General features: G+C 43.1%; 1 protein-coding gene across 1 annotated transcript in view; it reads right to left on the bottom strand.

Annotated features, from left to right (window-relative positions):
* The window catches only part of kxd1 (KxDL motif containing 1), a 122,410-nt gene that overhangs the window by 19,199 nt on the left and 77,681 nt on the right, over positions 1 to 25,530 (bottom strand). Inside the window, exons 2-3 of the mRNA XM_072594499.1 lie at positions 14,891 to 14,996; positions 1,534 to 1,686 (exon numbers count right to left, since the gene is read on the bottom strand). Of these exons, the coding sequence (XP_072450600.1) occupies positions 1,534 to 1,686; positions 14,891 to 14,985 (248 nt within the window). The 5' untranslated portion in view covers positions 14,986 to 14,996. The remainder of the gene's footprint in view (positions 1 to 1,533; positions 1,687 to 14,890; positions 14,997 to 25,530) is intronic.

Genomic DNA, 25,530 nt, shown 5'->3' on the forward strand with positions numbered 1-25,530 from the left:
GTCACTTCACTCTTGGAAGGACGTGATTGCACTGAAGGGGGTGCAAAGGAGATTCACCAGGATATTGCCAGAGTCAAGCATTTTAGTGATGAAGAGAGGCTGGATAAGCTTCTTTACATTGGAGAAGCTGAGGCAGGCAGGGTGGGATCTAATTGAGCTGTATAAGATTATGACAGGGTGGATAGGAAGCAACTGTTTCCCTTAGCTGAGGAGTCAATAATGAGGCGGCATAATTTTAAGGTTTAGAGAGGATTTGAGGAAAATTATTTTTTCACCGAGATGGTGATGAGGAATCTGGAAAGCACTGCCTGGTAGGGTACTGAAGTGGGAAACCTCCCAATCTGTACAAAGGTACATGGCTACAAGGATGAGAATAGATTGGAGACGTTAGGAGTCAATGGCCCAGTGGTACTATTGCTGGACTATTAAGAGGAACTGAAAGGGAGGTGATCCTTCAATTATACTGGGCATGAGTGAGAAGCATCTGGAGTACTGTGTACATTATTGGTCTCCGTATTTAAGAAAGGATATATGTGCTTTGATACTATGATAAGCCTCAAGATGAAAATTCTGCAACAATTTGATATTTGTATTTGCCTCAAGCACCTGCTCCCTCCAGTGGCACAATACCTCAATACAGGAGCTGAAAGAAATTCCTTAATGGCATGAAAATATTTTGGCAGAGAACAAAGATTTCCTTTATTCCCATTTCAAACAATAAATCAAAACTAAATGAATATTCCTGATATATGATAATGAGCTTGGGGTCAGGGTACACATTTCAAATGTTGCAGATGATACAAAACTTGGAACACTGTGAACTGTGTGGAGCACAATGTAGAGTTTCAGAAAGATAAACAGGTGAAATAGGCAGAGAAACGTCAAATGCAATTCAATGCAGAGAAGTGTGAAATGAGGAATGGCATGAGGAAAATTCCTATTCAAAGAGCCAGCACAGGCATGACAGTTTAAATGGCCTCCTTTTGTGCTGTAACTATTCTGTGATTCTAGGAAATCTGTTCTTATACCTAAAGGGCACTTTGTGGTATATTCCTCCAGGGGAGCTACCCACTGATAACTCATCACGTTTCCCTATTGGCAACAACTGCTGTCAGTTTGTCCAACCACAGGGAGATAGGAGAAGTCTTGGCCATGTACTGTCTTCAATGACTGGGATCATGATTGTGAACTCCAGCTGATCTGCTCACTCAACTGGGGATAAAAGGTCAGATTTTAGTGAGTTGTTGATAGAAGGAGTTAGAGGGGAAACCACAAAATGCAGTGGAATATGCCCGAAGGCTCTGCCATTGAGGCTGATGCAGAGGATGCATTGAGGAGATCAGAATTGGAAAGACAGGAGAGAGAGTTGCAGGTTGAAGGTAGTGACGACAGAGGAAGCTGTAAACAAGGTTAAGATTTTGAAGTCATTGTGATAAGGAACCGTGGCAACAAAGTTGGCAAGGGTAAGGGTCAGTGAGGGTACAGCCATTTCTCTTCCGAAGCATAACATGCGATCATTTGCTAACACTGTACCTTATTCGCCGAAAGATATTGTCAAGATCCTTCTTCATGTCCACAAGTGCCCTGGTATGATGCTGGTATCGTTCTGTCATCTGGTTTAGCCTCACATTCGACAGATTATTGAAGTTCAGTAACATCTCATTTGTCTTCTCAAAACGGTCCAGCCTGAAGGAGGACAAATGTTGCTAAGTGTTGGGCCCTGACCTGCGGTAGTGAGATTCTGCTACATTTACTCAGAGGTTCAAATATAGAACAACCAATTGCAATAACTTTCAAACACCTCTCCTGCTGCATTGAAACCTATCTCCTCATACAATGAAATATGAGCACAAATCCAGTGAGAGTCAGTGTGTGTAGAACATGTGCCACAGTGGGAGTCAGTGTGCGTGGGAGCCATTCCCCAGAGAGAGTCAGTGTGTGTGGGGGGGGAGCTCGTACCCCAGAGAGAGTCAGTGCGTGTGTGTGGGGACCCATACTCCAGTGAGAGGGTGTGTGTGTGTGTTTGGGTGGGTGGGTAGGTGAAGGGAAAAGAAGCCCTGTACCCAAGTGAGTCAGTGTGTGGCAGGAGAGGAAGAGGGAGAGACCCATAACCCCAGTGAGAGTCAGTGTCTGCGTTCCATTCCCCAGAAACAAGTCAGTGTTGGTATGGGACCCCTATTCCACTGAGAATCTGTTTGCGTGGGAACAATTGTGGCATTGCGTTTGGAAACCCGTTGCCTAGTAACGAGTCTATGATTTAATCTTGACCGTAGTAAGGGTCAGTGTGAGTGAAATCCATATCCATTGAGACTCAGTGTGTAAAATTGCTGAGAGTCTATGTGTGGACTCTGTCCCCAGTGAGAATTACCTGGCTGACAGTAATACTAGACAATTCAGAATTCCAGAGTGAGATCTGGATTGAAAAATCAAATTTAAAAAAAAACTATTTGGGTAATAGCGGTCAGACACTCAAGATTTTCTTAAGAGTCTGCCAATGTACTTTCAACAAAAAAAATTATTCAACAAAGGGGTAAAAGCATAAACTCTTCTACACTGTGCAAGAACCAGTTATTACACCAATCAGAAGTAAAAATTCAATGCTTTTCTACTCAATAATAATCCTACAGATACTCAAACCTCAGTGAAAGTACACCCTATTTCCACTGATTTTGGTTTCTTTTCAATCAAGTTCAGCATTCACTTCTTCAGCTAGTGTCTCTTCAGGAGACTCAAACTACGACCGCAATTCACTTCTTTCTTAACAAGGATTCCTTAATCTCCTCCTTCATAATCTTCTGTTTTTAGATCTTTCTCTTCAACTCACAAAAATCACACAGGACTTCACTTCTTGCACCCTGGGTATTCTGGAGGTTGCGAAGCTAACCACAGTTCTGCACATTCACTCAAAGAAACTGTCTGATGACTGTCTATTTAAGAAGAATGATATTTGTGTCTGTCCTCAACCTCCACTCCCATGCCATAAGACACTTAGCCCAATTTTCTTTCTTTTTACTCTTTGTTTCCTTAAGTGTTATTAAATTATTCACTGTCGGTTTTAACAGCCTCATTTAAATACATATAAATCCATTTTGAGACACCCTGTCACCACTTCAGACTTGGTAGTCATTACAACTTTCAGGATGTCAAAGGCACTCTGGCATTCTTTTGTCCATTCAAATTTCAGATCTATTTTGAAAAAAACCTTGTCAAAGGAGCAATTAAAGTTTTGAAATTTGGAAAGAATACCTGATAAAATTGCCTTGTTCCAATATACCAAGAAGATTCTCTTTTTGTTAAAGGAATGGGAAGATCCAAGTTAACCTTATTTTTGGCTTTTCTCGGTACTATTGTGTCTTGTAACATAATGTGCCCACTTAATGCACTTTCCCTTTGAAAATTCAAATCAGTTTAATTTTCATTCAAATTGATGACCAAATTGGCTTTTTGTAACCAAGCAAACTATTAAAAAGAGTTGGACTTGTTCTTTGCAAGTTTGTCTAAACACAAACCAAGCTGTCAAATTTACAACTTCTGTTATAATTTAAAATTATAATTTTTCAAGCACCTCTGTGTTAACTAATCTGATTTTGAGGAGGGTTAACTTTTTAATTTTCAATTTATGATTTATTCTTTTATCATTCTGACATTTAACTTTACTCCCCATTTCTTTTACCATTGTAAATATACTTCTCTCCATTATAGTGCCACTTTAACAAAAGACCCACTTCCTATTAGAACATAGAACAGGCCCTTAGGCCCACGATGTTGTGCCGAGGTTTAATCCTAATGTAAAATATAGTAACGTAACCTCTGCACCCCTCAACTCACCGCTATCCATGTGCGTGTCCAGCAGTCGCTTAAACATCCCCAATGACTCTGCCAGCGGTGGTGGTGGAAGCAACGCATTCCATGCATTCACAACTTTCTGCATAAAGAACCTACCTCTGATGTCTCCTTTATACCTTTCTCCTAATATCTTAAAACTATGACCCCTCATATCAGTCAATCCTGCCTTGGGGAGAAGTCTCTGGCTATTGACTCTATCTATTCCTCACATTATCTTGTATACTTCAATCAGGTCACCTCTCTTCCACCTCCTCTCCAGAGAGAAAAGTCCGAGCTTAGTCAACCTTTCTTCCTAAGGCAAGCCCTCCAGTCCGGACAGCATCCTGGTAAACCTTCTTTGCACCCTCTCCAAAGCCTCTGTATCTTTCCTATAGTAGGGCAATCAGAACTGGACACAATATTTCACCAGGGACTTGTAGAGCTGTAGCAAAACTTCGTGGCTCAAATTCGATCCCCCTGTTAATGAAAGCCAAAACACCATATGCTTTCTTAACAACCGTATCCACTTGGGTGGCAACTTTGAGGGATCTATGCACTTGAACACCCAGATCCTGCTGTTCCTCCACACTGCCAAGAATCCTGTCTTTAATCCTATATTCAGCATTCGAGTTCAACCTTCCAAAATGCATCACTTCACACTTATCCAGGTTGAACTCCATCTGCCATTTCTCAGCCCAGCTCTGCATCCTGTCTATGTCGCGCTGCAGCCTGCAATAGCCCTCTATACTATCAACGGCACCTCCAACCTTTGCGTCATCTGCAAATTTACTAACCCACCCCTCAACCTCCTCATCCAAGTCATTTATAAAAACTACAAAGAGCAGAGGCCCAAGAACAGAGCCCTGCGGGACACCACTCATCACTGACCTCCAGGCAGAATATTTTCCATCTCCAACCAATTCTGAATCCAGATAGTCAAATCTCCCTGTATCCCACACTTCCTGACTTTATGAATGAGCTTACCATGGGGAACCTTATCAAATGCCTTGCTGAAGTCCATATACACCACATCCACTGCTCGACCTGTCTTGACAACTCCTCAAAGAACTCAATAAGATTTGTGAGGCATGACCTGTCCCTCACAAAGCCATGCTGACTGCCTTTAATCACACTACGCTTTGCCAAATAATCATAAATCCTATCCCTCGGAATTCTTTCCAAAACTTTGCTGATCACAGACGCAAGACTGACTGGTCTGTAATTGCCAGGGATTTCCCTATTACCCTTCCTGAAAAGAGGAACAACATTTGCCTCCTTTTAATCCTCCAGTATCACTCCCATGGAGAGTGAGAAGGCAAAGACCTTCACCAGTGGCTTAGCAACCTCCTTTCTCGCTTCCTGGAGAAACCTAGGATAAATCTGGTCTGGCCCTGGGGACTTATCAATCCTAAAGTTTTCCAAAATTTCCAGCACATCAACTTCATCAATCTTGATCTGGTCAAGATTGTATCCCAGCTCCTCAAAGATTTCATTCACAACAAGGTCCTGTTCCTTAGTGAAAACAGAAGCAAAAAAACTCATTTAGGGTTCCCCTATCTGCTCAGACTCCACTCCTCCTGTCTGGAGTGCACATTACATTATTAAATCAAAAAGAGACACAATGATATGAATTATGTCCAGTTTACTTTGCTTCCCACGGTTCCAGATAACTGTACTAGATAACCTTCTCTGCAATGATAAAAGTCTGAGTTTTGGTCTTTTTATCTGTTCTAATTTTCATGGTTTGTTTTACATTCTTCATGTGGTTTTCGGCCAACTCACAGTGGTTAGTTTTTCTCAGAAACTTGACACAGACTGGGCATGAAGTCTGAGAGTTTTGGTTCATAAATTTTCTTTAATTAATTTAGCAGATCTTCTCAACCCACATCTGTATATGAGTTCAAAAAGACTGAATCCTGTGGACTCTTCAGAAGCACCCCTAACTGAAAAATGTTGTGTCTTTCACTTTAGACACTTCTGACAATAAACTCTAATGGTGCTCTTTAAAGTTTGATGCTATCTTTCTGATGCTCCTTAAGATTGTAGATAAAAAGCTGATCGGTAAAATATTTTATTTGAAAATTATTCATTATTTCTTTTAAATTTTGCAACATAAAATTGTATCTTAATCCCATGGTATTTAGAATATAGAACATATAACAGTGCAGCATAGTACAGGCCCTTCGGCTTTCGATGTTGTGCCGGCTTAGATCAGACTAACCTACATATCCTGCGTTGTACTATCTTCCACGTGCCTATCCAAGAGTTGCTTAAATGTCCCTAATGTATCTGTGGACATGGACCCCAAGATCCCTCCATTCCTCCACAGTGCCAAGAATTCTGCCTTTAACCCTGTAATCTGCATTCAAATTCAACCTTCCAAAGTGATCAACTTCACACTTTTTCAGGTTAAACTCCATCTGCCACTTCTCAGCCCAGCTTTGCTTCCTGTCAATGTCCTGTTGCAACCGACAACAGATATCTACACTATTCACAAATCCACCAACCATTGTGTCAACTTATTAGCGCACACTTGCAATTTCTTTGTGTAATCCATGTCTTGCAAAAAGTTGAACTAACTTCACCACTATGCTTTTTGCCACAATTTCCCCCAAAGGCACTGCTTCAGAAAGTCTCTTAAAAGCTTCTATAACTATTAAAAAAAATAAATCCCATTCCTGCTTTTAGATAAGGGGGTCTTACACATGAAGACCCTACAAAGTGGTTCTTGGAAAGCTGGTAGCAAAATGAAAGGTGTACTTTTAACTGATGGTTAGGCAATTTCCACAACACTGTTGTTAAGTTATCCGAGGCAATTGAAATATTACAGTTTTTAACCTACTTTCTCCTAATACCAAAATGACCTGCCAGTGGAACTTCATGAGCCACTTGTAAAGTCTCATTATTGTACACAGAAGGAACAACCACCTGATGGATGAGTGCATGTTACTCTTTGACTGGCATTTTTTAGGTGGTCGCCATTTATTTATTAATTCTTTGTCACAGGTATTGGTTCTGATTCAATTTTTGAATACGCTGTTTGATACAGTTCATAATTCAGCATCTACATGTTGCATTTCTATTAAAGATGATAGACTAAGCATGTCAGGTTCATTCTTATATTCATCCTTTGTCAATTAGGTTTTCAAAAAAAGTGTCAGATAATTAAATTTCCAAATCAAATGCTTTCACAGAAACTTAGGTGATAGGAGCAGGAGTTCAGCCCCTCCAGCCTGCTCCGCCATGCAATAGGATCATCGATCATCATTGAGCTCAATACCCTAATCCTACTCTCCCCCGAAACTCCGTGGTCCCTTTTGACTCAAGGGATATATCTACCACTTCCTGGAAATCACATTTTGCCCTCAACCACTTTTTGTGGTAGTGAATTTCACCCATCCCTGGATGAAGAACGTTCTCTTTTCAGTCTGATAAAAGTTTACCCTTTATTCTTAAACTGAGACCACTGGTTCTGGATTCCCCCTACCATCAGGAACATCTTCCCAGCATCTAACCTGTCTAGACCAGTTGGAATTTTATTAGGTTTTGATGAGATCTCTCCCTCCACGCCCCCCAACTTATTCTTCTAACTTCCAGTGAATACAATTCTAACTGAATCAATTGCTCATTTATCAGTCCTGCCATCCCCTGGAATCAATTTGGTAAACTTTCACTGCACTCCCTTTATCACAAAAACATCAATCCTCAGAAAAAAAGACCAAAACTGCACACATGACTTCACATGTGGCCTCACCAATGCCCTGTTTAACTGCAACAGAAATTTTTGTTCCTGTCCTCGAATCCTCTCGCTATGGAGGCCAATGTACAGTTTCTCTTCTTTACTGCCTGCTGCTTACTTTCAACAACTCTTGTACAAGTACACCCAGGTCTCAGTGAACACTCTCCTTCCTCAATTTACAGCCAAACATAATTCCTTCCTATTTTTGCCACTAAACAGCATAACTTCACATTTATTCACATTGTACTGCATCTGCCATAAATCTGCCCAGTCCCTCACCCTGTCCAAATCACACTGCAAAATATCTGCATTCTGCTCACAGCTCTCCCCATCATCCAGCTTTGTGTCATCTGCAAACTTTGTGACATCACACTTAGTTCCCTCATCTAAATCATTAAATTATCTTGTGAACAGCTGGGGTCCTAATATCAATCCCTACTATACTCCATATCACTGCCTGCCATTCAGGGAAAAAAAACATCTAAATCTTACTCTGTTTCTGGTCTGCTAACTAATTCTCTATTCATCTCAATACACTATCCCTAATCCCATGTGCTTTAATATAACACATTAATCTCTTATGAGAGAGAAAACTATTCCTGTTCCTGTTTAATTCTATGAGTTTGTAATATAGTTACAACACAACCAGGAAACAATCCAAGACATTATTCCTTTAACTTCTCATTTTCTTTTACTTCTGCCGCTTATTCCAATATTCTCAGCAAAGTCAATATATTTGAATCCACCAGATCATTCCCCAAAGTAAAATTATTTCTTTATTAGGAATTTTTTGTTATCCCTACAACAAATGTTGCTGTTAGGGTGGCACAGAAGCTCAGTGGTTAGCACTGCTGCCTCACAGCACCATGGTCCCAGGTTAGATTCCAGCCTCAGGTGACTGTCTGTGTGGAGTTTGCATATTCTCCCCATGACTGTGTGGGTTTCCTCCAGGTGCTCTATTTTCTTCCCACAGTCCAAAAATATGCAGGTCAGGTGAATTGGCCAAAGCTAAATTGCCCATTGTGTTAGGTGCATTAGTCAGAGGGAAATGGGTCTGGGTGGGTTACTCTTCGGAGGATCGGTGTGAACTTGTTGGGCCGAAGAGCCTGTTTCCACACTATAGGGAATCTAATCCAAGTACAAAAGGCATGGTAGCTACAATTTTTATTTGACTCAAAGATAGATTGGAAGGTATGTTATGAAGAAGAAGCAAAGAGCTTGCAGAAAGACAATCAGGTCGGGTGAGTGGGCAATAATCTGGCAGATAGACCATAATGTGAACTTACGTGAAGTTAAAATAAATCACACAACACCAGGTTATAGTCCAACAGGTTTAATTGGAAGCACTAGCTTTTGGAGCGGCGCTCCTTCATCAGGTGATTGTGGAGGACACAGAATTTATAGCAAAAGTTTACAGTGTGATGTAACTGAAATTGTACATTGAAAAATACCTTGATTGTCTGTTGAGTTCTTTTATCTGTTCGAATACCATGATAGCTTCACTTCTTTCATGTGTAAATCACAAAACCTTTTTTTAACCTGTCATGTACATGGTGGGAGGTGTCCCCATGTGTAATGGTGGTATCCAGGTCCATACTCTGACACGTCTTGCAGCACCTACCATGACAGGGTTGTATGGGGTTGTCCTGAGAGCCAGGCAGCTTGCTACGAACAATGATTTGTTTGAAGTTTGACGGTTGTTTAAAGGCAAGTATTGGAGGTGTGGGGAAGGTCTTGGTAAGGTGCTCAGCCTCATTGATAAGGTGTTGCAGGCCGCGAAGAACATGGTGTAGTTTTTCAGCTCCTGGGAAGTACTGAACAATGAAGGGTACCTTGTCGGTTGCAGCATGTGTCTGTCTCCTGAGGAGGTCATTACGGTTCCTTGCCGAGGCATGTTGGAACTGGCGGTCGATGAGTTGAGCAGCGTACCCAGTTCTTGAGAGGGCATCCCTGAGCACTTCCAGGTGCCCATCACGTTCCTCCTTATCTGAGCAGATCCGGTGTACGCGTAGGGCTTGTCCATAGGGAATGGCTGTTTTAATATGTTTTGGGTGAAAGCTGGAGAAGTGTAGCATTGTGAGGTTATCTGTGGGTTTATGGTAGAGTGTGGTGCTGAGGTATCCATCCTTGATGGAGATGCATGTGTCCAAGAATGAAACAGATAGTAGAGAGTAGTCCATGGTGGGTTTGATGGTGGGATGAAACTCGTTGATATCACTGTGTAGTTTTATCTGTGACTCCTCGCCATGGGTCCAGAAGTCTTGTTCGAACCTGTGCATGAAGATGTTGGCATATTGGGGTGCAAATTTAGTCCCCATGGCTGATCCATGTGTCTGGATGAAGAACTAGTTGTCAAAGGTGAAGACGCTGTGATCGAGGATAAAGTGGATGAGTTCTAGGATGGTGTTTGGAGATTGGCAGTTGCTGGTGTTGAGTACTGAGGCTTTTGCCGCGATGCAGTCATTGTGGGGGATGCTGGTGTAAAGTGCTGAAACATCTACTGTGACAAAGAATGTTCCTATCAAGGTATTCGAACAGATGAAAGAACTCAACAGACAATCAAGGTATTTTTCAATGTATAATTTCAGTTACATCACACTGTAAACTTTTGCTATAAATTCTGTGCCTTACAATTGTGTCCTCCACAACCACCTGATGAAGGAGCGTCGCTCCGAAAGCTAGTGTGCTTCCAAATAAACCTGTTGGACTATAACCTGGTGTTGAGTGATTTTTAACTTTGTACACCCCAGCCCAACACTGGCATCTCCAAACCATTACGTGAAGTTGTTCATTTTGGCAAGAAGAAATTAAAAAAATAGTATTGTTTTAATGCAGAATGATGGTGGAAATCTGAGGTGCTGAGGAATTTAGATATTCTTGTTCATGAATCACAAAAAGTTAGTAGACACAAAGTATGTAATTAAGAATGCTAATGGGAATGCTTACCTTTACTGAGAGAAATTAAAACTAAAAGGATGTTTCTCAGTATGCAGGTTATTGATGAGGCAATGTCTTGAATACCATATACAATTTAGGTCTCCTTATTTAAAGAAGGATGTAAAGTAGTTTAGAGGATATTTGCTAGATTGATACCTGGAATGAGTGGCTCGTCTTAGGAGAAAGATTGGACAGATTGAGCTTATTTCCACTGCAGAAAAATGAAGAGTGACTCGACTGAAGTTTAAAAGCGAGGTCCTGAAGATCCTGAAGTGTTTTGGCAAGGTACATATGGAGAGGATGTTTGCTCTTGTGGGTAAAAAAAAAATTAGGGGTTGCCCTTACAGAACAGTGGTAAGGAGAATTTCTTTTTCTCTCAGAGAGTTGTATAACTTTAGAGAATGTCTGCCTCAGAAAGCAGTGAAGAGAGCACTGCTGAATATTTTTAAGACAGAGGCAGATAGACTCTCTTTACGCAGGAGAATTGAGGGCTGAAGAAGGCAGATGAGAAGTGGAATTCAAAACACAAACAGATCAGCAATAATCTTATTGATTGGGGAGCAGTTTCAAAGGGTCAAACTTTGGGATCTACTTTTATTTTTATTTCCCAAGTTCATAATTGCTACTTCTTGTATCTTTGATACTTGATGCTCATCAATGGAGGCCTTAAGGGTTACTGGAATACGATTTATGAACTTTTCTGCAGTCACAATTTTCCACCAATTCCCAAATTTGAATTTAAATGATCAAAACTACAAATCCTACAGAATTTGTTTTCTTGAAAATTCTACAAACGTCTGCTTAGGTTGATTTCTTGGAGTTTAAATTTAATTCATTCACATGGAGTATTACTTTGTTAACAGCTTCATAGTTTGCAGATTGTTCTTCGGATAAACCGGTGTATGTAACACATAGCTTACCAATTAGGGTACTCTGGAACATTAAGGGACAAACGTTTCTTGACCACTTCAATTTCGCAGCAATCTTTACAAATAATGTGAAATATATTTAACTCCATCCTCTGTATATTTATGTACTGAATATAGATTTCAAGTAAAAATCAAATCCCCCAATGAGACGAGAACTAAACTACTACTTTTTTTCTTCCTTTACTCCAAACTTCTCATCAACCAAGTAACATAATCTGAGTTCCCTACTTGGAGTTTAGGCTTTTTAAAATTCCTGTGTGATGGAATACTCTCCACTTGCCTGGATGGGTGCAGTTCCAACAACACTCAAGAAGCTTGACACCATTTAGGACAAAGCAGCCCACCTGAAGTGCAACACATCCACAAACATCCACCCTCTCCACCACCCAAGCTCAGTAGCAGCAGTATTACCTACAAGATGCACTGCAGAACTCACCAAAGATTCTTGGAGAGCACCTTCTAAAACCAAGACCACTCCCATCTAGAAGGATAAGCACAGCAGATACATGGGAATACCACCCCCTGCAAGTTCCCATCTAAGCTACTCACCATCCCGACTTGGAAATTTATCACTGTTTCTTCACTGTTGCTGTGTCAAAATCCTGGAACTCCCTCCCTAACAGTATTATGCGGCAAATGGGCTGAGCAGTTCAAGAAGGCAGCTCACCACCACTTTCTCAAGGGCAACTAGGGATGATCAGCCAGCAATGCCTACATTCCACAAGAAAATAAATATTTCCTTTTCTTTCTCCTCTATTGCCAACCAAAACTTTCTTAATTTTCTCTCTTTTTTCATTGCTATATTTTCTTTACTTTCTCTTGCCATTGCTCTTTTCTTTTCAGTCTCTACTCAACTATTTTTCTTTAATTCACTTTATCCTTTTAAAGTTTTTGTCATTTCACCTGAAACTTGGCCAGCAATAGTGATGACACATGAATTTCCATCTTCCTTATTTACAACTCCAAATGCTGGACAATTACTTGACGCATCACATCCGTACAGAGTCGTAGAGTATGGAAACAGACCTTTCGGTCCAACCTGTCCATATCCCAACCTTATCTGCCAGATTCTCAGTTTAACATTCGCTAATGATTTCAAATAAATTGCTATATTTTCTGCTCTGCTACATTTTGAAATTCTAATCTGTGCAACATACTTCACAACAAATCTCCCACTTTTGGTTTCAATATCCCTACGTACTTGTTTTTAAAGATTCACAGATCCCCCTTAAAATCAAAAACTTCTATCTGGGATAAGACCCCAACTGGGTTTTGATCCTAGTTAATGTTAATACTTATCAAGCCAGATCCCAGTGTAAAAGCTGTCTCGTCTATTGTAAGTTTTTTTTTGCAATTTGGTGACTTGTGTTGGTCTGTCATTGAATTTACTATTTCTAATATTTCTATTCATAAGAGATTACCAACACACTTTTAACAAAAGAACCAAGTTTATTTTCATAGAAGAGAAAAAAAAATTGTTTAACACCAAACAAGAATGATTTGAAATAGTCTTATTACAAAATACCAGAAAGAAAGGTACTACCCATTTCCTGTCAACAACATTATAGATATTTAAACTTCAGTGAAGTGCCATCTTGTCTCCACTTTTAAAATTTCCTTTTTTAGTTGGCACTGTTTTCTTTCTGGCAAATGCCACATTCATTTGATGTCATCTTCTTCAGTTAATACCTCTTCAAGAAACTCAAACAAATTGCAAACACAACTCACCTAAACTTGACACAGATTCCTTACATTCCAATTCAAAAGGCTGCTGTTTCAGGAATTTTCTTTTACTAACATTAAACAACTCAGCACTTATTTTCTCTTGGCCTGCTCTGGAGGCTTCTAAGCTAACACTATCTTTTTTTTGTCAGTACAGCAAACTCCCTGAAAAAAGTTTCTGGATGGTTCCTTCTTTTGAAAAGTGATTTTTCTTTCTCTCAGGCAGAGGCCTTGGAAACCCCTTATTGCCAGACAAGAGACCAATTTGTTCTCTCTCATCTGTATTTTGTTCTCAAAGCACTGAACCATTCACGTAAAGGCTTTTAATAGCCTCATATAAATGCATGTAAATATCCTGGGGTTTATCATTGCAATGACTCACCAAATCTCCTTCAATGAAAAGTAAAAAACCTATGACCATCTAGAACGACAAGGGCAGCAGATTCATGGGAATACCACTGCCTGCAAGTTCCCCTCCAAACCATTCACTATCCTGACTTGGAAACATATCACTGTACCTTCACAGTCACTGGGTCAAAAAACCTGGAATTCCTTCCCTAAGGGTCAACCCACAGCACATGCACTGCTGCAATTCAAGAAGGCAGCTCACCCCACCTTCTCATGCAGAGTGGGCGATAAATACTGCCCAAACTAATCACACCCACATTATTTGAACAAATAAAAAAAGTTAGAATTTGTTGCCTTGTTCTTTGAAACTGGCTATCTTTGCTTTCTCATTGCCTCAGGCCTGTTATTGCTTTAAGTCCTTTGCAGACTCTCACTGGGCCTTCTCTAAGCTTTTCATTTATTTCTTTATACATTTCCAAACTTCAGCTGCAATTTGCTGAAGTTTACTTTCATCAGATCAACAAAGCATGTCAGTGATAAATCACAGTAAAAGATTGGCAAAAAGCTAAATGTTTTCAGTGCAACAGAAATCTTTAATCAATAACAAACAAACAAACAGTGCAATAGATGATGGAGGACTGTCGGCATTGCTACCTCTGTCCACTTGGTAACTCATTGACTAGTAAAAGTTAATTAGATTGAGTAACTAGTTAATGTTGGATGAAGGTTAAACACTCTTCACTGTTCCCAGGGCCCAGCAAGCAACTGAGAAATTGACTTCATGAAGCCTTCAAAGCTAATGTTTTCTCATTCAGTCTGCAGCAACTGTCTGTGTGGAGTTTGCACATTCTCCCCGTGTCTGCATGAGTTTCCTCCGGGTGCTCTGGTTTCCTCCCACAATCCAAAGATGTGCAGGTCAGGTGAATTGGCCATGCTAAATTGCCCATAGTGATGGGTGCATTAGTCAGAGGTAAATGGGTTTGGGTGGGTTACTCTTTGGAAGGTCAGTGTGGACTTGTTGGGCCAAAGGGCCTGTTTCCACACTGTAGGGAATCTAATCTAATCTAAACTACTTCCAGATATGACAATGCTGCTCTCAAACTCAAAAATGCACTTATATCCACATTTCTTAACCCACACAATGTAAAATCATACATCAAACCTTAAGCTATGCATAGTTCTGTCCAACTGACAACCCAAGTTTCCAAATAGAGAAGTGTAATATCTCTCATGACCATTCTTCACAGTACTCCAATACGAGTCAGGTTATCTGGAACCCAAACCCCACCTGATAGTCAGCATCGCACGACTGCATTGAAAGTAAATGTTCTCAAAAGTACATCGTGAAGGACACCTGTGAAGCCAAGGCCTGCATCAACCTGGTACTTACATGTGTCTTTGCGCCTGTACAATAGCATTAACATCCTCACGGTTCACCATACTCAACATCCTGCTGCAGAACACAGCGGAGGCAGAGGCCTCCATTCTGCGTGAGCCTGAAAAACACACATTTTATTACATAGAATGGATCACTCAATGCTGGAGTACATACCAACCTTGGCATTATTCTGTTACAGTGACAGATCTGTCCACATGAGTACTGTGATCTAGTGCTAGACTGCGATGGACCCGCCCCACCAATACTATAGCCATTTGCTAGATAGTGCTAAACCTGACCCCACCAGAACTGTAGCCCTATGTTACACTGCAACAGATTTGTCCCACCAGTGCTACAATCCAGTGTTGCACAGTGCCAGATCTGTGCCCACTAATACTGTATCCCACTTTTATACAGTGATGTATCTGTTCCCAACAGTACCGCAGCCATAGGCTATAATGCGACTGATCTGTCCCCAACAGTACTATAACACAGGAGAAAATTAGGACTGCAGATGCTAGAGATCAGAGTTGAGAATGTGGTGCTGGAAAAGCACAGCAGGTCAGGCAGCATCTGAGGGGCAGGAGAATTGACTTCTTGGGCAGAAGACCATTCCTGATAAAGGGCTTATGCCCGAAACATTGATTCCCCTGCTCCTCGGATGCTGCCTGACATGCTGTGGTTTTCTGGCACCACACTCAGCACTATAAGCCAGTGTTGCATACTGACAGATCTGTCTCCACTAGCACTATGCCCAGTGTTATATACTAACAATACTGTACCCCAGTGTCACACATTGACAGACCGGTCCCAACCAGCTCTGTACCCCAGGGTTATAAAGATACAGTCCTTCTCCACCTGTACTGTACCCCAGTGTAGTACAGAAACAGACCTGTCCCCACCAGTACTGTACCCCAGTTTTATCAATGTGTAGATGCTCCAACTAGAGGAGCAAATATAGATCATGTTTTGTGCAATAAGGCAGGGCAGGTATTGGAAGTAAAAGTATGGGAACACTATGGGTCAAGTGATAATAACTATTAGTTTCAAAATATTTATAGAGTCATAGAGATGTACAGCATGGAAACAGAACCTTCGGTCCAACCCGTCCATGCCGACCAGATATCCCAACCCAATCTAGTCCCACTTGCCAGCACCCGGCCCATATCCCTCCAAACCCTTCCTATTCATATACCCATCCAAATGCCTCTTAAATGTTGCAACTGTACCAGCCTCCACCACATCCTCTGGCAGCTCATTCCATACACGTACCACCCTCTGCGTGAAAAAGTTGCCCCTTAGGTTTCTTTTATATCTTTCCCCTCTCATCCTAAACCTATGCCCTCTAGTTCTGGACTCCCCGACCCTAGGGAAAAGACTTTGTCTATTTATCCTATCCGTGCCCCTCAATTTTGTAAATCTCTATAAGGTCACCCCTCAGCCTCCGACACTCCAGGGAAAACAGCCCCAGCCTGTTCAGCCTCTCCCTGTAGCTCAAATCCTCCAAATCCTCAAATCCTTTCAAGTTTCACAACATCTTTCCGATAGGAAGGAGACCAGAATTGCACGCAATATTCCAACAGTGGCCTAACCAATGTCCTGTACAGCCGCAACATGACCTCCCAACTCCTGTACTCAATGCTCTGACCAATAAAGGAAAGCATACCAAACACCTTCGTCACGATCCTATCTACCTGCAACTCCACTTTCAAGGAGCTATGAATCTGCACTCCATGGTCTCTTTGTTCAGCAACACTCCCTAGGACCTTACCATTAAGTGCATAAGTCCAGCTAAGATTTGCTTTCCCAAATGCTGTACCTCGCATTTATCTGAATTAAACTCCATCTGCCACCTCTCAGCCCATTGGCCCATTTGGTCCAGAACCTGTTGTAATTTGAGGTAACCCTCTTTGCTGTCCACTACACCTCCAACTTTGGTGTCATCTGCAAACTTACTAACTGTACCTCTTATGCTCGCATCCAAATCACTTATGTAAATGACAAAAAGTAGAGGGCCCAGCACCGATCCTTGTGGCACTCCACTGGTCACAGGCCTCCAGTCTGAAAAACAACCCTCCACCCCCACCCTCTGTCTTCTACCTTTGAGTCAGTTCTGTATCCAAGTGACTAGTTCTCCCTGTATTCCATGAGATCTAACCTTACTAATCAGTCTCCCATGGGGAACCTTGTCGAACGCCTTACTGAAGTCCATATAGATCACATCTACTGCTCTGCCCTCATCAATCCTCTTTGTTACTTCTCAAAAAACTCAATCAAGTTTGAGACATGATTTCCCACACACAAAGCCATGTTGGCTATCACTAATCAGTCCTTGCCTTTCCAAATACATGTACATCTGTCCCTCAGGATTCCCGCCAACAACTTGCCCACCACCGAGGTCAGGCTCACCGGTCTATAGTTCCCTGGCTTGTCTTTACCGCCCTTCTTAAACAGTGGCACCACGTTTGCCAATCTCCAGTCTTCTGGCACCTCACCTGTGACTATCAATGATACAAATATCTCAAGCAAGAGGCCCAGCAATCACTTCTCTAGCTTCCCACAGAGTTCTCAGGTACACCTGATCAGGTCCTGGGGATTTATCCACTTTTAACTGTTTCAAGACATCCAGCACTTCCTCCTCTGTAATCTGGATATTTTGCAAGATGTCACCATTTATTTCCCTACAGTCTGTATCTTCCATATCCTTTTCCACAGTAAATACTGATGCAAATATTCATTTAGTATCTCCCCCATTTTCTGTGGCTCCACACAAAGGCCGCCTTGGTGATCTTTGAGGAGCCCTATTCTCTCGCTCGTTAAAACTTTTGTTCTTAATATATTTGTAAAGACCCTTTGGATTCTCCTTAATTCTATTTACCAAAGCTATGTCCCCGTTTTGCCCTCCTGATTTTCCTCTTAAGTGTACTCCTACTTCCTTTATGCTCTTCTAAGGATTCACTCGATCGATCCTGTCTGTACCTGACATATGCTTCTTTCTTTTTCTTAACCAAACCCTCAATTTCTTTAGTCATCCAACATTCCCTACACCTACTAGTCTTCCATTTCACCCTGACAAGAATATACTTTCTCTGGATTTTGTTATCTCATTTCTGAAGGCTTCCCATTTTCCAGCCGTCCCTTTACCTGCGAACATCTGCCTCCAATCAGCTTTTGAAAGTTCTTGCCTAATACCGTCAAAATTGGCCTTTCTCCAATTTAGAACTTCAACTTTTAGATCTGGTCTATCCTTTTCCATCACTACTTCAAAACGAATCGAATTATGGTCGCTGGCTCCAAAGTGCTCCCCCACTGACACCTCAGTCACCTGCCCTGCCTGATTTCCTAAGAGTAGGTCAAGTTTTGCACCTTCTCTAGTAGGTACATCCACATACTGAATCATAAAATTGTCTTGTACACACTTAAGAAATTCCTCTCCATCTAAACATTTAACACTATGACAGTCCCAGTCGATGTTTGGGAAGTTAAAATCCCCTACCATAACTACCCTATTATTCTTACAGATAGCTGAGATCTCCTTACAAGTTTGTTTCTCAATTTCCCTCTGACTATTGGGGGGTCTATAATACAATCCTAATAAGGTGATCATCCCTTTCTTATTTCTCAGTTCCACCCAAATAACTTCCCTGGATGTATTTCTGGGAATATCCTCCCTCAGCACAGCTGTAATGCTATCCCTTATCAAAAACACCACTCCCCCTCCTCTCTTGCCTCTCTTTCTGTCCTTCCTGTGGCATTTGTATCCTGGAACATTAAGCTGCCAGTTCTGCCCATCCCTGAGCCATGTTTCCATAATTGCTATGATATCCCAGTCCCATGTTCCTAACCATGCCCGGAGTTCATTTGCTTTCCCTGTTAGGCCCCTTGCATTGAAATAAATGCAGTTTAATTTATTAGTCCTACCTTATCCCTGCCTGCCCTGACTGTTTGACTCACTTCTGTTCTCAGCTGTACCCATCTCAGACCAATCTCTTTCCTCACTATTTCCCTGGGTCCCCCCCCCCCCCCCACCTTACTAGTTTAAATCCTTCCAAGCAATTCTAGCAAATTTCCCTGCCAGTGTATTAGTCCCCTTCCAATTTAGGTGCAATCCGTCCTTCTTGTACAGGTCACTTCTACCCTAAAAGAGGTTCCAATGATCCAAAAATGTGAATCCTTCTCCCATACACCAGCCCCTCAGCCATGCATTCGTCTGCTCTATCCTCCTATTCCTGTCCTCACTAGCTCGTAGCACTGGGAGTAATCCAGATATTACTACCCTTGAGGACCTCCTTTTTAAATTTCTGCCTAACTCTCTGTAATCTCCCTTCAGAATCTCAACCTTTTCCCTTCCAATGTCGTTGGTTCCAATGTAGACAGTGACCTCTTGCTGGCCCCTCTCCCCCATGAGAACATTCTGCATCCTCTCAGACATCCTTGATCCTGGCACCAGGGAAACAACACACCATTCTGCTTTTTCGCTGCTGGCCACAGAAATGTCTGTCTGTACCTCGGACTACAGAATCCCCTAATACAATTGATCTCTTGGAAGCCGACGTACCCCTCGTTGCATTAGAGCCAGTCTCAATATCAGAAACATGGCTGCTCGTGCTACGTTCCCCTGAGAATCCATCACCCCCAACATTTTCCAAAACAGCATACCTGTTTGAAATGGGTATATCCACAAAAGACTCCTGCACCAGCTGCCTACCTCTCTTACCCTTCCTGGAGTTAACCCATCTATGTGGCTGTATCTAAGACTTTCCCCCCTTCCTACAACTGCCATCCATCACATACTGTTGCTGCTGCAAATTCCTCATCGCTTCTATCTGTCTCTCCAACCAATCCACTCGATCTGATAAGATTCGCATCCAACAGCATTTATGGCAGATATAATCTGCAGTAATCCTTAAATTCTCTTTAAACTCCCACATCTGACAAGAAGTACATATCACTGCAAAGGCCATTTTTGCTACAGACCCAGAAAAATAACACCGTCTTATTCCTCTACAAACACTGCCCCAGGTTAAATTAATAGCTATGGCTTATATTTTAAGTTTAATCAAGAGACTTATCTCTAAAAACATATAATCAAGAAAGAATCCACTATACTCACTACTGCAGCCTCTCTCTTGGACAGACTTAAAACAACAATTAACGTATCTGATTCTGTGCTGTGAACTTTGCCCAACAGTTCCTCCAAGATTAGTTGTGAATTTTACTGTTTGTTAATTTTCCCAGATGCACTCCGATGTCCAGCGATACACAAATTCAAACAGCAAAGGCAGTAACTGTGCAGGTTCTCTCTGTCTCTCTCTCTTTCTCTCTCTCCTGCACTGACCTCACCATGTGCTTCCTTTGTCTACTCTTCTCCCTTTTAAAACTGCTGTTGTTTTGACTTTTTTTTCCCCCAAAGTTCCAAAACAAAACAGTAATTGCTACTCCTGGAATTTGAGGAAATCACCTCCAACACCTAAAATATCTCAAAAAAGGGGAGCAGCTCTTGCAGCCCGAAATTTTTCCCATCCTCCATCTTGGATTAACCAGAATCATGGAAAAGCATAAGCCTTCCATTAAAGTTATTAATTTTAAGGCAAATTTTAATGGTGCAAGACTTTCAAATGTTGATTGGAGTAGACTGTTCACAGATAGAAGGATGTCTGACAAGTGAGCATTTGAGAGCGTGATGAGGAGTATTCAGAGACATTTTGTTCCTGTTAGAGTGAAGGGAAGGTTGGTAAGATTAAGAAACAATGGATGAATAAAGATGTTGAGGTTCGTGTCAAGAATAAAAGATGATCTTATTTTAGATATTGACAACTTGGTTCAAGTGAATCTGTTAATCAATATAAAGAGTGTAGGGGTATTCATAAGAGAGAAGTGAGGAAGGCAAAGAGGGGATATGAGATAACATTGGCAGATAAGGCGAAGGATAATCCAAAGAGATTCTACAAGAAGAAGCAAGAGCGAGAGGTTATCTAGAGAGAGGGTAGGGCCTCTTAAAGTTCAAGACACAACCCACGCCCTCCACCTCCTCCAAGACTTCAGTTTCCCCGGCCCCCAACGTTTCATCTTCACCATGGATATCCAGTCCCTCTACACCTCCACCAGCCTCCAAGCCAGGGCCTCCAAGCCCTCCGTTTCTTCCTCTCCCGACGTCCCCAATAGTACCCTTCCACTGACACTCATTCGTTTGGCTGAACTGGTCCTCACCCTCAACAATTTCTCCTTCGAATCCTCCCACTTCCTCCAGACTAAAGGGGTAGCCATGGGAACCCGGATGCGCCCCAGCTGCCTGTCTCTTTGTTGGCTATGTAGAACAGTCCATCTTCCGTAGTTACACCGGCATCACTCCCCACCTCTTCCTCGCTACATTGATGACTGTATTGGCGCCACCTCGTGCTCCCATGAGGAGGTTGAGCAGTTCATCAACTTCACCAACACATTCCACCCTGACCTTAGATTCACCTGGACCATCTCTGGCACCTCCCTCCCTTTCCTGGACCTCTCCATCTCCATTAATGACGACCAATTGGACACTGATTTTTTTTTTTACAAACCCACCGACTCCCACAGCTACCTGGATTACACCTCTTCCCACCCTACCTCCTGCAAAAATGCCATCCCATATTCCCAATTCCTCCACCTCATCTGCTCCCAGGAGGACCAGTTCCACCACAGAACATACCAGATGACCTCCTTTTCAGCCCGCAATTTCCCTTCCCAAGTGGTTGAAGATGCCCTCCAACGCATCTCATCTACATTCCACACCTCCGTTCTCAAACCCCACCCCTCCAACCGTAACAAGGACAGAAAACCCTGGTCCTCAATTTCTACCTCACCAACTTTCGCATAAACCGCACCGACATTTCCACCGCCTCAAACGGATCCCATCAACACAGATATATGTCCCTCCCCACCCCTTTCCGTTTTCCGCAAAGACTGTTCCCTCCGTGACTATCTAGTCAGGTCCACGTTCCCCTACAACCACCCTCCCTTCCTGGCACCTTCCCCTGCCACCGCAGGAATTGCAAAACCTGCACCCAAACCTCCTCCCTCACCTCCATCCAAGGCCCCAAAGGAGCCTTCCACATCCATTCCAGTTTCACCTGCACATCCACCAATGTCATTTATTGTATCCGTTGCTCCCAATGCGGTCTCCTCTACACTGGGGAGACTGGACGCCTCCTAGCACAGCACCTTAGGGAACATCTCCGGGGCACCTGCACCAATCAACCACACCGCCCCGTGGCCCAACATTTCAACTCCGCCTCCCACTCTGCCGAGGATATGGAGGTCCTGGGCCTCCTCCACTGCCACTCCCACACCACCCGATGCCTGGGAGGAAGAACGCCTCATCTTCTGCCTCGGAACACTTCAATCCCAGGGCATCAATATGGATTTCACCAGTTTCCAAATTTCCCCTCCCCCAGCCTTACCCCAGTTCCTAACTTCCAGCTCAGCACCACCCTCATGACCTGTCCTACCTGCCAAATTCCCTTCCCATCTATCCGTCCCATCCTCCCCTCTGACCTATCACCTCCATCCACCCATCGTACTCTTTGCTATCTTCTCCCCAGCAACCCCCCTCCCCCATTTCTCTCTCCACCCTGGAGGCTCCCTGCCTCCATTCCTGGTGAAGCGCTTTTGCCCGAATCGTTGATTTTCCTGCTCCTCGGATGCTGCCTGACCTGCTGTGCTTTTCCAGCACCACTCTAATCTAGACTCTGGTTTCCAGCATCTGCAGTCCTCACTTTTGCCTCTTAATGATCAAGGAGGTCGTCTTTGTGTTGAACCTCAGGAGATGGGAGAGTTACTAAATGAATAATTCGTCTCAGTTTTTACTGTGGAAAAAGAAATGGAGTCTTGCAGAATGCAAAGAAATAAACTTTGATGTTTTAAAAACAGTTCACATTACAGAAGACAAAGTTCATAAGGTTTAGAGAATATAAAGGTCGATAAACGTCCGGAACATTGTGGGAAGTAAGGGAGGAAATTACGAGAGCCCTTGCAGAAATATTTGCATCATCCATAACTATGGGTGAGGTGCCTGATGACTGGAGGGTGGCTAATGTTGTACCTTTGCTTAAGAAAAATTGTTAAGAGAAACCAGGGAACAACAGACCTGTGAGTCTGACTTTGGTTGCAGGTAAATTGTTGGAGGTGATAATAAAAGACAAGATTTATGAACATTTAGAGAGGCAAAAAATGATTAGGAATAGAAAACATGGTTTTGTGCGAGGAAAATCATGCCTCACAACTTGATTGAGTTTTTTGAGGAAGTTACCAAAAAGGCTGATGATGGCAGAGCAGTAGACATTGTTTATTTGGATTTTTGTAAAGCCTTTGACAAGGTTCCGCATGGTAGACTAATTAGTAAACTTAGTTCACATGGGATTCAGAGTGAGCTTGCCAATTGGCTTAACAGCAGAAGACAGTAATGGTGGAGGGTTGGTTATTGGACTGGAGGCCTGTGACAAGCTGTGTTTCACAAAAGATCAGTTCTGGGTCCTCTTTTATATAAATGATTTGGATGAGAATAAGGAAGGCATGGTTAGTAAGTTTGTGGACAACACCAAAATTGGACTCAATCGGTTCGATTCCAGCCTTGGGCGACTGTCTGTGTGGAGTTTGCACATTCTCCCCGTGTCTGCGTGGGTTTTCTCCAGGTACTCCGGTTTCCTCCCACAGTGCAAAGTTGTGCAGGTTAGGTGAATCGGCAATGCTAAACTGCCCATAGTGTTAGGTACATCAGTCAGAGGGAAACGGGTCTGTGTGGGTTACTCTTCGGATGGTCGGTGTGGACTTCTTAAGCAGAAGAGCCTGTTTCCACACTGTAGGGAATGTAATCTAATCACCACCAGTACTGTACCCCACTGTTATTTAGTGACAGACCTGTCCACACCTGTACTGTACCGCAGTGTTATATGGTAACAGACCTGTCTCCACCAGTATGGAACCCCAATGTTATACAGTGACAGACCTGTCCCCATCAGTACTGTACCCCAGTGTTATACAGTGACAGACCTGTCCCCACCAGTACTGTACCCCAGTGTTATACAGTGACAGACCTGTCCCCATCAGTACTGTACCCCAGTGTTATACAGGGACAGACCTGTCCCCACCAGTACTCTCCCCCAGTGTCCGACCTGCCTATCTCCTTTTCCACCTATCCACTCCACCCTCTCCTCCTTGACCTATCACCTTCATCTCCTCCCCCACTCACCCATTGTACTCTGTGCTACTCTCTCCCCACCCCCACCCTCCTCTAGTTTATCTCTCCACGCTTCAGGCTCTCTGCCTTTATTCCTGATAAAGGGGTTTTGCCCAAAACGTCAATTTCGAAGCTCCTTGGAAGCTGCCTGAACTGCTGTGCCCTTCCAGCACCACTAATGCAGAAACTGGTGGGGACAGGTCTGTCACTGTATAACACTGGGGGACAGTACTGGTGGGGACATGTAGAGGAGACCACATCGGGAGCAATACATACAATAAATGATATTAGTGGATATGCAAGTAAAACGTTGGATGTGGAAGGCTCCTTTAGGGCCTTGGATAGAGGTGAGGGAGGAGGTATGGGCGCAGGTTTTACAGTTCTTGTGGTGGCAGGGGAAAGTGCCAAGAGGGGAGGGTGGGTTGTAGGGGGGCGTGGACCTGACCAGGTAGTCACGGAGGGAACGGTCTTTGTGGAAGGTGGAAAGGGGTGGGGAGGGAAATATATCCCTGGTGATGGGGTCTGTTTGGAGGTGGCGGAAACGTCCGCAGATGATTTGGTTTATGCGAAGATTGGCAGTACCAAACACTAGTGTTATACAGTGACAGACCTGTCCCCAAAAGTACTGTACCCCACTGTCATACACGGACAGACCTGTCCCCACCAGTACTGTACCCCAGTGTTATATAAGGACAGACCTGTCCCCACCAGAATTGTACACCAGTAATATACAGTGACAGACCTGTCCCCACCAGTACCGTACCCCAGTGTCATACAGGAACAGACCTGTCCTACCACCAGTACCATACCCCAGTGTTATACAGTGACAGACCTGTCCCCACCAGTACAGTAACGCAGTGTTATAGAGTGACAGACCTGTCCCCACCAGAATTGTACACCAATATTATACAGGGACAGACCTGTCCCCACCAGTACCATACCCCAGTGTGAGACAGGGACAGACCTGTCCCCACCAGTATCATACCCCAGTGGTATACAGGGACAGACCTGTCCCCACCAGTACTGTCCCCCAGTGTTATGCAGAGACAGACCTGTCCCCATGAGTACTGTATCCCAGTGTTGTACAGTGACAGACCCGTCCCCACCAGTACTGTAGCCCAGTGTCATACAGTGACAGACCTGTCACCACCAGTACTGTATCCCAGTGTTATACAGGGACAGACCTGTCCCAACCAGTACTGTCCCCCAGAGTCATACAGTGACAGATCTGTCCCCACCACTACCATACCCCAGTGTTATCAACTGACAGACCCGTCCCCACCAGTACTGTCCCCCAGAGTTATACCGGGACAGACCTGTCCCCACCAGTACCATACCCCAGTGTTATACAGTGACAGTCCTGTCCCCACCAGTACTGTCCCCCAGTATTATGCAGTGACGGACCTGTTCCCACCACTACCATACCCAAGTGTTATATAGT

This window comes from Chiloscyllium punctatum, chromosome 24 (genome assembly GCF_047496795.1).
Source record: "Chiloscyllium punctatum isolate Juve2018m chromosome 24, sChiPun1.3, whole genome shotgun sequence".
NCBI classification, from domain to species: Eukaryota; Metazoa; Chordata; class Chondrichthyes; order Orectolobiformes; family Hemiscylliidae; genus Chiloscyllium; species Chiloscyllium punctatum.